Source organism: Microcaecilia unicolor, chromosome 5, assembly GCF_901765095.1.
Source record: "Microcaecilia unicolor chromosome 5, aMicUni1.1, whole genome shotgun sequence".
Lineage (NCBI taxonomy): Eukaryota > Metazoa > Chordata > Amphibia > Gymnophiona > Siphonopidae > Microcaecilia > Microcaecilia unicolor.
This window is the reverse complement of record NC_044035.1, coordinates 173,439,864-173,455,647: the sequence shown is the minus strand read 5'-3', so window position 1 is coordinate 173,455,647 and position 15,784 is coordinate 173,439,864. Positions and strand designations below refer to the sequence as shown.

Below are 15,784 nucleotides of genomic sequence, written 5' to 3'. Positions count from 1 at the left end.
CAATGTCTTTTTGAGGACATGATGCATGGGTACTGTGGACGCTTCCTTAGGTGGAGAAGATAGTCCAGGAGCTCAAACATTTTCAGCCCTGGGCTCGTCCTCCACAACCACCGGGAAGGGGATGGCCGTATGACCTCTCCCGGACAAAGGCCGCAAAAGACAGACTCTTGGGAGGAGAAAGCTGCCTTTCAGGGGAGGGAGAGGGATCAGAAGGAAGGCCCTCAGACTCCTCGTCAGAGAAATATCTGATGTCCTCCTCCTCTTCCCACGAGGCCTCACCATCGGTATCAGACACAAGTTCACGGACCTGTATCTGAAGCCGTGCCCGGCTCGACTCCGTGGAGCCACGTCCACGGTGTGGGCGTCGAGAGGTAGACTCCCTCGCCCGCACCGGCGAAGCTCCCTCCGCCGACGTCGTCGGGGAGCCTTCCTGGGAGGCGACCGCAGTCGGTGGAGATGACCGCAGTCGGTACTGCACGCGGCACCGATGTCGGAGACCTCACCCCGGGCAAGGGGACAGCCAGCGCCTCACTCGACGGTACCGGTGGCGCAAGCACCCCCGGTACCGGAGGGGAAGGGCGCAACAGCCTCTCCCAGAATCTCTGGGAGAACGGCCCGGAGACTCTCGTGCAGAGCGGCTGTGGAGAAAGACGTGGAAGCCGATGCAGGTGTCGATGTCAGAGTCTGTTCTGGGCATGGAGGCTGTTCCGGGCTGTCCATAGTGGAGTGCATCGACACCTCTTGAACAGAGGGTGAGCAGTCCTCTCGGTGCCGATGCCTACTGGGTGCCGACTCCCTCGGCGACCCAGAGCTCTCGGTGCCGATATGGGAAGGGGACCGGTGTCGATGCTTCTTCGACTTTTTGGGACGAAGCATGTCACCGGAGCTTGCCGGCACCGACGAGGAGGACGCAGAATCCAGCCGTCGCTTCCTCGGGGCCGAGGCCGAAGAAGGTCGGTCTCGGGGGGGCTGTACCGCAGGAGCCCTCAGGGTAGGGGGAGATCCACCCGAAGGCTCACCGCCACCAGCAGGGGAATGGACAGCCCTCACCTGCACTCCAGTCGAAGCACCACCGTCCGACCACATCAGCAGAAGTGGAGGTCCCGGTACCACCGATGCCGACGCAGCCTTCCGATGTCTCAGCCCCGATGCAGAGGGTTGATGCCTCGATGCACTCGATGCAGTCACGGCCGAGGACGGAGGTCTGGACGCTGTCGACGTCGATGCACTCGATACTCCCGGTGCCGATGCCGACGAAGAGCCCGAGAACAAAACGTTCCACTGGGCCAATCTCGCTACCTGAGTCCGCTTTTGTTAAAAGGGCGCACAGACTACAGGCCCTGCGGGCGGTGCCCAGCCCCCAGGACACTGAAGACACGACGCGTGCCTGTCAGTGAGCGAGATTACCGGGCGCACTGGGTGCACTTCTTGAAGCCGCTGGGAGACTTCGATGACATGGGCGGAAAAATCACGCCGGCGAAATCAAAACTCGTAATTGCAGTAGGCACCAAAAAGGGGGAGAGAAAAAATTCGACCCGAGGCCTCAAAAGGGCCTACCCCGAAGACGAAAAGAAACTTAACGGGGCAAAAACTGAAAATAGAGGAAGGGAAAAAGACCGAAAGGTCCTCTTCCGAAATCCTTTTTTTTTTTTTTTTTTTTTAGCGAAAAGTCAAAAGAGACGCGCGAGGTCAACTTAAGGGGCGCGAACGGCGTAACACGACCGTACCGAGCGCGGACAAAAGAAGACTGGCCGGCACGAGCCGGTTTCGGGCGGGAAGACGGCCGCGCATGCGCGGTGCGAATCGGCGCGCGAAGGCTAGCAAAGGCTTTTGCTAGTGAAGATTCCGATTGGAGGGGCTGCCGTGGACGTCACCCATCAGTGAGAACAAGCAGCCTGCTTGTCCTCGGAGAAAAAGCATTTATGAACTGAGCAAAAAAAAAACAAAACTATTTTTTACAGATTTTTGAGATGGTGTTAAATACCAGAGAACATAATTGCTCATACAAATCCCAGCTCAAAACAAATGGTTAGCTGACATTTACGCCTGGCATGGAGCAGGTGTAATGTTGACATCTAGTTTTGCTTTTTTTTTAAATTATGCATGTATTCCTGTATGCAAAACTAGAATTGCAAGCATACTTTTTGGTCCAACCTAAACTATTTCATAACACGCAACCCCTTACCTCTTAATTACACATGTATAGGTCATATAGAATTTCTAAAATGTTCTCTAAAGCATGGCAAGTTGTTGATTGGTAGCAAGAATGCTTAAAGAAATAATCAGCTGGATTGTTTTTACCAGAATGATAGATGAGTTCATGGTTGATGGCTTGCAGCTTGTGCATCCAATGATCAATACAAATTGGAGGTTGAAATCACGGGTTCCTGAACATAGGCTCCACTGGTGTGGTCAGTGATCATCTTCATAGATATACAGAAGGAAATGTGAACATCCCCAAATAACAGCTAAAGCTTCTCTCTCAGTAAGAGTATTTTAGTGAAAGGATCATGCTTGCAAAGGCAATAATATAAATGCAAACCGAGTGGTCAATTTGTTTGAAGAGAGCTCATAAGCTAATTGGGTGGGTTACCGTTTCTAAAACTTTCTGTCGCTTTCCTGGCATTGAAATTGGGACACAACATGATCATTAATTAGAACTAATTTAGGGAGGGTAAAACAACCTCAATATCTCTCTGACTAGTTATAATCTTGGAAACACTATCTTCCTCTAAATCTAGCGAACCTAGGATCAGTTATTAATGTATCTACAAACAGTACCTAGGTATTCATATATTATGTTCCTGTGTGTTCTTCTACAGGAGGAAAAAGCCTCAACAGACTCCTGAAACTTAGCTCTAAGGCTATTTAATTCATAGGAGTGCTATCTGTCATCACTGGCTTAAAAAACCTCCTTTCCTTTATTGTTTATATCAATATGTCAATCCGGAGTCACTTATCTTTACTTGGACTCCTAGTTGCTCATTCCAACGCTCAGTCTTTTTTGCCATGGCCGACTCTGGTCCAGGTTTCGGAACTTTTCCACTTCCTGCTTCAGGGTCCACGGTCCTGGCGTGCTGTAGCAACTGCAATACATACAAATAATTATCCTTTAAATCTTACTAAGTTGCACACATCGTCTTAGCTCAACATACCTATCTCATACTCTGTCCATTCTATCGGAAGAGGGCTACTGTTTCCTGCTTCTGTATTTGTATTTGAAAACCTCATCGTCATATCCGTGTTACCCATCAAGATACCGTATTGATTAGAAGAGATACCATAATGATTAGAAAAAATGGACCCACTTGATTTTGGTATTCAACCCTCTTGGTTTATGGTCTGTAGTTGAAAAATCCAGATGTGCTCCTGTTGTAGTAATACCAATCTCTATTAGCCTCCTCTTGTGGGAGAACTCGCTCTTTTGTAGGATTACAATCGGAGTGATTCAAATCGTGCCCTTCTTTTATGCAATGCGCTGCCAAGGTGCTGTGAGTTTGTTGACATGGATATTAATTTTATGTTCACCCAGTCTTACTTTGAGGTGCTTGTAGTTTGCCAATGTATACTTTTGCACATGGACACTGTATACAGTATACAACATATTCTGATTCACATGTTGTGGCGGAACGTAAAGTAAACCGTCAATCCGTCTGTGGGTCTACAAATGTGTCTATCTCCATCATCAGGTCTCATATCTGGCATTTTCCGCATTTACTATGCCCATGTATGCTCCTTCTTCGCCAATCAATAGGTTTTAAAGTAGTTGGGGATAAACTTTCTTTAAGATTCCTCCCCCTGCTAAACGCCATCATCACGTCTGCTTCTTGAAAAGTTGGCAAGGTTTGCACTATGTGCCAGTGTGACCTTAATAATTGTCGCTATCTTAGACGCCATGGAATTGTATCTCCAAACACAGATTGCTTTGTTAGTCTCTGTAGAATCATCTTTTCTTCTTGGTCTTAATAGATATTCTCCGCTATTATATTTTGCTCTTGTGTAAGCTTTTGGACATTCCCCTCGGATATCCTCTATCACATAATGTCTTCTGTAGATCCTTAGACTCCTGTCTGAAATCTTGATCATCTGAACAAATCTTCCTGTATCTTAAGAATTGGGATAGTGGGAGGCTATCTTTTAACTTCTTCGGATGACAGCTAGTATATTCTAAGAAGGTATTCCGATCTGTCTTCTTCCTGAAGATAGTCATAGTTATCTGTTTGTCCTTCTTTTTAATCTGTACATCCAATATGCTATGTTGTTTGATTTGCTTCCATTGTGAATTTAAGAGTTGGATATTTTTGATTGAGTTGTTCTACAAATTCTTCCAGCTCTTTTTTATCACCATCCCATATACAGAAGATATCATCAATAAATTTTAACCACATCTTGATGTGTGGAAAGTAGTGGGAGGTGTATATGGCTTCTTCCTCAAACCGTGCTACGAACAAATTAGCCACTGACGGTGCCATCGTAACTCCCATGGCTACTCCTGATAGTTGTTTGAATAGCTTTCCTGCAAAGTGGAAGTAGTTATTCGTCATTGCTAATGAGGCTAGGGTTAATATAAAACTTGTTGGAATCCTTATGTCTTCTCTTCGATCTAACTCCATTTTCAGTATTTGTAATGCCTCCTGTTGTGGAATAACAGTGTATAAACTCACTATATCCATCGTAACCATCCACCAACTATCACAAACTCCTTTCAAATCATTCAGGTGGTTAAGAAAATCCGTTGTGTCTTTAATATATGATCTTATATTCTTCACCATTGGCCGAAGAAACGTGTCTACATAGATCGATATCGGCTCTAATAAGGATCTTCTACTGGATACTATTGGCCTCCCTGGTGGGTCTATTAGCCTTTTATGCACTTTAGGTAAAGTGTAGAATGTGGGGATTTTCGGTTGGTTCGTGTTCAAAAAAGCAAACTCTTTCTGTGTTAGATAACTCGAGGCAAAGCCTCTCCCTGTAACTGATACGGTACCTTGATAGGTAACAAGGATATGATGATGAGGTTTTCAAATACAAATATGGAAGCAGGAAACAGTAGCCCTCTTCCGATAGAACGCACACAGTATGAGATAGGTATGTTGAGCTAAGACGATGTGTGCAACTTAGTAAGATTTAAAGGATAATTGTTTGTATGTATTGCAGTTGCTACAGCACGCCAGGACCGTGGACACTGAAGCAGGAAGTGGAAAAGTTCCGAAACCTGGACCAGAGTCGGCCGTGGCAAAAAAGACTGAGCGTTGGAATGAGCAACTAGGAGTCCAAGTAAAGATAAGTGACTCCGGATTGACATATTGATATAAACAATAAAGGAAAGGAGGTTTTTTAAGCCAGACAGATAGAACTCCTATGAATTAAATAGCCTTAGAGCTAAGTTTCAGGAGTCTGTTGAGGCTTTTTCCTCAACACACACTTTTTCCTAAACACACAGGAACATAATATATGAATACCTAGGTACTGTTTGTAGTTATAATCTTGGTCATTTTTGTGAGATCTCAGAAGGTTTATTATTGCACTTTGGTAGTGAATTTGTCACAATAATTTGTGAGTCCCAACATACTCTGAATTTTCCAAGGGGTAAAAGATAGCTATAGCAGTTTCTTGAATGACTTTTGACTTTCTTTAGATTAGTTAACAGTCCATCTAAGAAGAAGATATGCCCAAAGGACTCCAGCTAGGGCATTTATATTTGCAATTTTGCAAATTTTACATGAGATTTTGTTATGGAATTGTTGATTTCAAGGCAACTGCCATTCTTCAGCTTTGCTGTCATGTAACAAGAAGTCATCACAGACATTTGGATATCCTTCAAATCCTGAAAGCACTTCATAAATTGTAGTTTAGAAAATTTCTGCAGAAGAGAAACCAATGACCCTCAGATTCTGGTTGCTAACCTTCCTTCCCTGGTACCCCAATCACTCTGATTACAAGTTTCTGCTATCTAGGGATCATTCTTGACTCTTCACTTTCGTTTTTGCCCAAAGTCTCATACTTGTCTAATGTTAGTTTCCTCATTTTCCGTCAACTCTGAGCATGGAATGGATCCTGGCCGCTTAAATAGCACTTAGCTGGCTAAGTGCTAATATTGAGCACGCGATAGCCGGTTATCTCTGTTGAATATTGGCACATAACGGCTAGCTAGTTATATCAAGCAACATAACCAGCTATCTGCAAATATTCACATGTTGGCCAGCTAAGTTTAGAAGCCAAATCGGACTGCCTAAATAGCAGTCCTATCTTTGGCTGCTATAAACTTATGTTTTCAGTCAATTGAGTGTGTGACACTTGAGCGAGCGTCTTTTCAGTGTGTGACACTTGAGCGTGTCCGACACATTAGCACATACCTTTTTGACGTGCATCAGTTTGTCAAGTATAACATTTCAATGTGCGTCACTTGAGCATGCATCATTTATGTTTGCAACACTTAAACATACATCATGTGACTTAGTGTCTCTTAAGGGGGCCATACATCAAGCATGGCAGTCATGCTCCACATGGCCATGCTGGTTGAGGCATGGAAATGTATAAGTTCTCTAAAGGCAGAGACAAAATATACCTAAATAGCTTTTCTTACTGTTTCTCTCAGAAAAACTAGTCCACTTTGAACTGGAAATGCAACCAACAGTGTTGCAATGGTAATTTAATTATCTCATTGAATTATAATACTGCTAATGTGTCTTTTCAAGAATTGAGACCTCATAAACATCCGCCTGATCCTGCCTCCAAGGAGGTTAAGGCAAATGACAAGAATGGTACTTGATGGGTGCGTTAATAGGATTCCTCCTCGGCGTATGTAAGTTCTGCTTTGGCATCTATTACTGAAGAAGTTCACTTCTGCTCCCTTGAAAATATCTATGGCCCATAAAATTCAGCAGGCTTGGAAATGTCTTGATGGATTTGAGGCAGAACTGAACTGTGCAATGGGTTTGCTTATTCCAGAGAAATATCAGACTGCCATCCATCTGGGTAAGACTGTGCAGTTTCTGCCACATTGTGAAGATAGTTGTACAAATGAGGATAAGGTGAATTTTAAACAAATGGTTATTTATGTTTCTGATGCAATGCTTGATGTTTTATATGCTGCTAAAGTTTGGATGTGTGATGGGACTTTTAAAGCTGTTCCTTTAATACTCTGTCAGTTTTTTGCTATTCATGCAGTTTGTGCTGGCGAAGTTTAGACCTGTGTTTATGCAATCCTGCCCGATAAAACCCAAGTTACCTATACTCACCTATTTGCTGTAGTAAAGACATTTCACTATAATTTAGCTCCAGAATCTTGTAATATGGATTTAGAGCTTGCTTCAAAAGCGGCCTTCGAGGAGGAATTCCCAGATGTCAGTATTCAGGAATGTTTTTTTTTTTTTCATTTGACTCAGTCAGTATGGAGAAATGTGCAATGCAATGGATTGACTGAAGCATATACTGAGAATGAAGATGTTCACTGTGTACTAAAGTCATTGTTTTCTCTGGCATTTTTACCTGCTCATGAAGTGCCCGAAGCTTTTGATGATATCCTAGATGAAGTTGAGTAATTAAATCTTAAGATTTCAGATTTGTTGGACTATTATGAAGACAGTTACATAGGTTGTTGAAACAGTAGAGGTGTCCGTAGATGTCCTTGTTTTCCTCCTAAGATGTGGACAGTTCATGAAAGGACCGTACCAAGAAATAATAACAAGCTTGAAGGCTAGCATCATGCCTTCCAAGCGCAGGTAGATTATTGCAATCCATCCTTTAAAAAGATTTCTGTCTGCTCTTCAACGCAAAGAAGGATTCCAGTTTGCCACGTATTCCAGGGTTTCCAGGGGTCAAGGAAACAGTCAAAAATCAAAGAAATATGAAAAATTGAATTCCCAGATTACTTAATTCAAGAGTACTCTAATAAAATTTTAAAAAAACTTTCCGTCTAACGTTGCTTATAAAATCAATTTGAATGTTTAAAGTGAATATCATCTATTTCTTTGTAAACCATGGTGTTATATTTGTTTAATTCTTACAAATTTTTTATGCTTTTATTTTTGGGCCCTTTTTTAATGTTGCTTTGTTATGGATTTGTATGCTTGAAGGCATGTCTGTGTTTTATTTGAGATTAATTTTATTAATAAATGTTTCATGAATTTTATACATTCTGTTTATGTAGTTACAACTTCTATGGTTCACTTTAATAGGTGTTGCTCGCTTGCAAAGTATGCTTCAGTAACTGACGTGTGATAGAGTGTCACGTGGTAATGTGTCATGCTTGACAATATGACGCTGGCCAAAGTGTTGCTTGAGCAAGTATCACTTGCTCTTCAGTCATACAATCATAAACTTAACTGGTCAATGCTGAATATTAACTTAGCCAGTTAAGTTTGAGCCGGCTAAAAAAAAAACCCCGATATTCAATGCCGGTCACCGGAAACAACCCGGCATTGAATATCCGGGTTCAGCTTCAATTACTACTACTACTACTACTTAACATTTCTAGAGCACTACTAGGGTTACGCAGCGCTGCGGCACTTATTTGGGCTGCCTTCTGTGCTCTCAATATCGGCCTCCTTGATTCTAGATGAAGTTTAAGCTGGTGATAGTCTGCTCACAGGTCTAACTTGGAGAAAAGTTGTGCTCAATTTAAATTTGTAATGATGATGTTAGCTGAAGGCATGCTGCATCACTCTTGTTTGATAGCAATATCAGATAGCTACATATCAACACAAAGTTGGATCTTAGATATTTATCTAATTAGCATTTATGTACTGCCTTTTTGAAGAAATTCACATGGAATTCACATGGTATACAGCAAGAAAAAGCCAGACATAGGCAATAGACATATACAGTGGTAAAATAAATTCAAATAACAGTACAGTACAGTCTCAATTATCCGACCTTCACTATTCTGACCATCCAGCATATCCGACAGACTCCCCCGGTGACATCATCACGGTATCGTTAAGAAGCAGGTGGTGGAAATGAAAACGGTAACAGAATTCAAACACGTGTGGGATAAACATAAAGGAATCCTGTTCAGAATCCTGTTCATAAAGGAATCCTGTTCAGGGTGTGTCCTGCGTGCGGGACCGCCCGCAAAAGTTTTGTTCCGGTTGGTGGGGGCTGCCGTGGACGTCAACCCAGTCGTGAGAACAAGCAGCCTGCTTGTCCTCGGAGAAATGTTTTTAACATTTTCTTTTATTTCAAATAAAGACAAATCAAGCAAAACTTGTATACAAAAACTAATTCAAACATGAAAAATGCTATACTAGGAAACCTTTGGGTTTAAAAAGCAAAACCATGTGTACGAAAGGACTAGATAAATGAATTAAAACAAATCCCCTTAATATGTAATACTTGGTAGCAATAATGAAACAGTGATTGAATATTCAGATAGCAAGCAGCCTGAGCCAACAGATTAATTTTCCACTGAACATAATTAACTTTGTATGAACTTGGCTTCTAATAGTGTGCTGAACTGGACAATGTTGGCACATTTAGCCACACCCTTTTACCAGCCATGGCGCATATAAACAATAATCATTGAAAATATTACACCAGTACAGGAGAAGAAAAATAATTTGTTTTTTTTCATTATAAATAATTTCTGTAAGCTGTTACAGCTCCAGTATACCCAAAATGACACAAACCAAATTAGCATACAGACTCTGCATGCAGCACAATACCAGAAAAACAGAACATTGCTATACATTGCAAAATAAGACAGCAGATGTAAATTCTGAAATTGGACATCTTCCGAACACTAAAATGAAAATAAAATGATTTTTTTCTACTTTTGTTGTCTGGTGACTTCGTTTTTGTGATCATGTTGATCCCAGTCTCTGATTCTGCTGCTCTCTATCTGTTCCCTTAACTCCACTTCCAGGGCTTCCTTTCCATTTAATTTCTTTACTTTCCTCCTTTCTTCTTCATTTCTTGCCCCACATCCATAGGTAAAAGCTTGGTCCTCCGCGGACTTGACTGGAGGAGATATAGAGTGGATCCAGCTTTTGCCTATTTTCTCGAGCCATGTGCAGTTTTTCTCCTCTGTTCCCTTTCCCTTATCTCCGTCAGTATGCATCTCCTTCCTCTCTCTTCCCTCTCTCCTCCATCCATGTCCAGCATTTCTCCTTTCTCTCCTCCCCTCCATCCATGTTCATCCTCTCTCTTACCTCCCCTCATCCATATCCAGCATTTCAACTCTCCCCTCTCCTCCATGTCCAGAATGCCTCCTCTCCCCTCCATCCATGTGTAACTCCTTCCTGTGTTCCCTCCCCTCCATCCATGTCCAGCATTTCTCCTGCCCTCCCCCATCCATAGCAACTTTCCTCTCCCCTGCCCTCCCCACCCATCCATGTCCAGCAATTCTCCTGTGCCCTCCCCTCCCATCTATGTCCAAGAATTCTCCTTTACCCCCTGTCCTCCCCTCTCAACCACATCCAGTGATTTTCCTCTGTCCCCTGCCCTCCCCTCCATCCATGTCCAGCATTTCTCCTGCCCTCCCCTCCATCCATCAATGTCCAGCAACTCTCATCTCTCCCCTGCCCTCCCCTCCCATCCATGTCCAGCGATTCTCCTTTGCCCCCTGTCCTCCCTCTCATCCACATCCAGTGATTCTCATCTGTCCCCTGCCCTCCCCTCCCATCCATAGCCAGTGATTCTCATCTGCCCCCCTCCATGTCCAGTGACTTGCCCCAGCCCCCAACTTACCCCCCTGCCTTTTCAGCCCCCGAGTTTCAGTCCCCAACCTAAGCCCCATCTGTGCCCTCAGTTTTCCACAGACCTCCCTTCCTTCCAGCCTCCCTGCATTTAAAAAGTCGTGGCGTCAGCTTTCCAGCTGCCCTGCGTTTAAAAAGTTTCAGCAGCAGTGAAAAAGCAGGCTCGCCTCTAGCCTTTAAGCTTTCCCTTCTCTCTCAGCATGCACTGTGCTGCCTTCGCAGAAACAGGAAATTGCATCAGAGAAAGGCAGCACAGTGCACGCTGAGAGAGAAGGGAAGGCTTAAAGGCTAGAGGCGAGCCTGCTTTTTCACTGCTGCTGAAACATTTTAAACGCAGGGCAGCTGGAAAGCTGAGGATCAAATGGCAGGGAGTAAGAGGAAGCACAGTGGGGCCCTTGGAGGCACAAAGTCCTGTGCGACTGCTCCTGTCACCCCTGCCTAAGACTGGCCCTGCATTAAGACATCCTAATAGATAGCTTAGGAGTAAGTGGAGGTGAAACATATAGACAAATAAGATAGAGAAATATGTTAGAAAGAAAATAATGGCAATTAATTTACAGAAAAATTGCATGTGTAGTCAAAAAAGGTGTATGAGAATGATCTCAGCTAGAGGAAAAGCACATCCTTCTTATAGTATGTGCAGTCAGTGTCAGTCCTTGTGTGTGTGCCTAGCTAGTTAGCTGTTTCTTCCATTAAGGGAGAACAGCCAAGTTTTCATCTGCTTCCTGAAGTAGAGATAGTCTTGAGTTAAGCAAACCCTTTCTGGGGGTACACTCCAGAGTGTGAGGGGTACTCTGGGGAAGGTTTGTTGGTGGGTGTCACTTTGCATGATTTCCTGTGGAGAGAGTGTAGTTACAGATGTTCCTTGGAAGGACCTTAATGACTATGAAGGTTGCTGATTGCTTGGATTTCTGGGCAATCACAAATAAAGAGACCCATAAAATTAGTCCACTGTTATACTCAATGATGTCAACTCTTTCAGTTGTGAAAGTTCTCCTTCCTTGATCTTTTAGAAGTAAAAAGGGATTTGCCTATATGGCAGGCTACAGGTTCAATGGTTTCATTTATATGAAACTTAGCTTGCCTTTTGTTTTTCCAGTTCCCTGGATCATAGCAGGAAATAATGAATACATCTAAATTCAGTGGCTTGGTAACTCAGAAGAATGCAGTGCTATCAGCCATCACACAGATACAGGACCACAGTCAAATCCCTATAAATAGCATTTTATAACATGTTGCATATGTGCAGATATTTTAGATATCCATACTGGCATTATGTTAGGTAAGTGATCATATCAACTGATACTTTAAGTACCTGGGAATGGTGTTTTCGTATTAGCACATGATGTCATGGGTTGTTTCTATGGCTGTAAAATTTGACTGCAAATATTTTGAAGGCATAAGCATTGTTAAATTCCAGGGCATGGAGCTCACCAACTTGGCCTCTCCTATGACCACATCTGGAAAATCCATCAGAACTGTAATGGTTTAATCTGGAAAAGTGACATACCCCTCAAATGTGGTTCTGTTTGCCACAGTCACAGCAGGTGGCACTTTTATCAGGGCAAGGTTTTTGATGAGGGAAAACAAGAAAATACCACCACAGCAGCAGGAAGTACTTGGCAGCAGGTCTATCAAACTGAGAATTATATGGAACGTTCAAGATTTTGGAGGGCAACATGCTATGCTATTGCTGATTTATTTAGGAAGGATAGAGATGGTCATAAAGTTGGAGGAGTAGCAGCTCTTTATGTGAGAAATGATATCGCGGCAACAAATGACAGAGGCCTGGGGAAAGGAAGAAGCAATATGGATCACCTTAAAAAGAGATGATGGAACCTCTGTCCACATGGGTGTTGTCTATAGACCTCCAACACAATCGGAGGAACTAGATAAAGATCTGGTCACAGATAGCCATAAGTTGGGAAAGAAAAGAGAGGTGCTGTCGCTGGGAGATTTCAATCTGTCAGATGTGGATTGGAAAGTTTAATCTGTGGAATCGGAAAGAAGTAGAGAGATCGTGGATGCTTTTCAAAGTGCTCTATTCAGACAAATGGTGATAGAACCCAAGAGAGAGGGAGCAATGCTGGATCTCGTGCCCACAAATGGGGATAGTGTGTCAAATGTCCGAGTGGGTGCCCACCTGGACAGCAGTGACCATCAAACAGTTTGGTTTGATATAACAGCTGAAGTGGAGGGCGGCCACTCAAAACTCAAAGTTCTGGATTTCAAGCATGTTGACTTTAGTAAAATGGGGGAATACCTGAGGAAGGAGCTGATGGGCTGGGGGAACATACAAGAAGAGGAAGGGCAGTGGTCCAGGCTGAAAGAAGCTATAAATATGGCCACAAACCTTTATGTAAAGAAAATAAATAAAAGCAAGAGAAAAAGGAAACCGATATGGTTCTCCAAGCAAGTGGCTGAGAAAATATAGGCTAAAGAGTTGGCGTTCATGAAATACAGAAAAACTCAAGAAGAGGAACACTGAGAGGAATACCGGATGAAACTGAAAGAAGCCAAGAGACAGATACATCTGGCGAAAGCGGAAGAACAAAAGGCTAGAAATGTAAAGAGGGGCGACAAAAATTTCTTCAGGTATATTAGTGAAAGGAGGAAGACTAAAAATGGAATTGCGAGATTGAAAGATGCTGCGAACCGCTATATGGATAATGATGAAGGAAAAGCAAATTTGCTAAACAAATTTGCTAAACAAATTTGCTAAACAAATTTGTTCTGTTTTTCACTGGAGAAGGACCACGATTGATTGGCAAAAGTACATATGAGAATGGAACGGATATAGCACCATTCACGGAAGCGAGTGTGTATAAACAACTTGAAAATATAAAGGAGGACAAAGCCATGAGACCGGACGGGATCCACCCCAGGATATTGAGGGAGCTCAGAGAGGTTCTGGCAGGTCCTCTTGGGATCTTGCCAGGTATTTGTGATCTTGTCAGGTATTTGTGACCTGGATTGGCCACTGTTGGAAACAAGATGCTGGGCTTAATGGATCTTTGGTCTTTCCCAGTATGGCAATACTTATGTACTCTTAAAGATTTGTTTAATAAATCCTTGGAGACGGAGAGGTTCCGTGGGATTGGAGAACAGCGGATATGGTCCCTCTTCACAAAAGTGGTGATAGGGAAGAAGCTGGAAACTACAAGACTCACTTCGGTTATTGGAAAAGTAATGGAAGCGATGCTGAAGGAAAGGATAGTGAATTTCCTGGAAGCCAATAAGTTGCAAAATCCAAGACAACATGGTTTTACCAAAGGTAAATCGTGCCAAACGAACCTCATTGAATTCTTTGGGTGACCGGAGAATTGAATCAGGAACATGCTATAGATGTAATCTACTTAGATTTCAGCAAAGCTTTTGACACGGTTCCCCACAGGAGGCTCTTGAATAAACTTGACAGGCTGAAGACAGGACCCGACATGGTGAACTGGATTAGGAACTGGTTGACGGACAGATGCCAGAGGGTGGGAGGAGGAGGGAAAGGTGAGTAGTGAAGTGCCTCAGGGATCAGTGCTGGGGCCGATTCTGTTCAATATATTTGTGAATGACATTGCCGAAGGGTTAGAAGGTAAAGTTTGTGTTTTGCGGATGACACCAAGATTTGTAACAGAGTGGACACAACAGAGGGAGTGGAAAACATGAAAAAAGATCTACAGAAGCTAGAAGAATGGTCTAAGGTTTGGCAATTAAAATTCAATGTGAAGAAATGCAAAGTGATGCACTTAGGGAGTAGAAATCCACGGGAGACGTATGTATTAGGCGGTAAGAGTCTGATATGTACAGACAGGGAGAGGGATCTTGGGGTGGTAGTATCTGAGGATTTGAAGGCGATGAAACAGTGTGACAAGGCGGTGGCTGTAGCCAGAAGGTTGCTAGGCTGTATAGACAGAGGTGTGACCAGCCGAAGAAAGGAGGTGTTGATGCCCCTGCACAAGTCGTTGGTGAGGCCCCACCTGGAGTATTGTGTTCAGTTTTGGAGGCCGTATCTTGCTAAGGATGTAAAAAAAATTGAAGCGGTGCAAAGCTACAAAAACGGTATGGGATTTGCGTTACAAAACGTATGAGGAGAGACTTGCTGACCTGAACATGTATACCCTGGAGGAAAGGAGAAACAGGGGTGATATGATACAGATGTTCAAATATTTGAAAGGTATTAATCCACAAATGAATCTGTTCTGGAGACGGGAAGGCGGTAGAACTAGAGGACAAGAAATGAGGTTGAAGGGGGGCAGACTCAAGAAAAATGTCAGGAAGTATTTTTTTCACGGAGAGAGTAGTGGATACTTGGGGAACTCGTTTTATTGAAAAAATAATAAAAACACATTACAAACATGCAACATCCACCAACCCTCCCCCCACCTACCCCATAAACATACAACCTCTATCCACACCCCCTCCCCCCACATGACAATACATTAAACAAACCCGCCAGATAAAACATGAACCAAAATCCCCCTAAAACCACAAACTAAATTCAATCATGGTGGTTTCAGCCTGACATGTTTCCACCAGCGAGAGGCTGTCCCTCCCCCCCCCCCCTCCACCTTTTCCCACTGTGCCACTTTCTGCACCGCCCGCACCACATCCCAGCTGACGTTTTCCACTGACCGGAAATCCTTGTGCAGGGAAACCCTACAACGCGCCATCCAGAGGCATAGCTATACTGGCGAAACCTAGGGATCTGCAGTAGAGAGGAAACCCGGTCCCCAACCTGAACTGAAAATGGGCACTTCTGCAGGAAATGCTCCATCGTTTCCTCTGCCCCAGCACACTCCCCCCTCGGGCACCCTCTGTCCTGCACATTACGATCTTTCAAGTTGCCTCTCACATACAATTTACCATGAAAGGACAGCCACGCAATGTCTCTACGTTTAACAGGGATCCGGTCTGATGTGATGAACCGCAAACCCTGCTGTAACACTGGCTCAGGTGCGTCCCGCAATGCTAGGGGCGCTGAGAACACCTGTGAGCGCACTCTCTCCATCCAGACTCCCCGCCTCCCTTCCTTGATCTCTGCTACTGACACCCCCCACACCCGCACCAGCTTCACCAGGGTCCTGTAATACCCC

The 15,784-nt window shown here is 43.7% G+C and overlaps 1 protein-coding gene across 1 annotated transcript in view; it reads right to left on the bottom strand.

The window, feature by feature from the left end:
- The window catches only part of HYDIN (HYDIN axonemal central pair apparatus protein), a 2,443,906-nt gene that overhangs the window by 1,476,560 nt on the left and 951,562 nt on the right, over positions 1–15,784 (bottom strand). Inside the window, exon 41 of the mRNA XM_030205004.1 lies at positions 2,967–3,086. Coding sequence (XP_030060864.1) covers positions 2,967–3,086 — 120 coding nt within the window. The remainder of the gene's footprint in view (positions 1–2,966; positions 3,087–15,784) is intronic.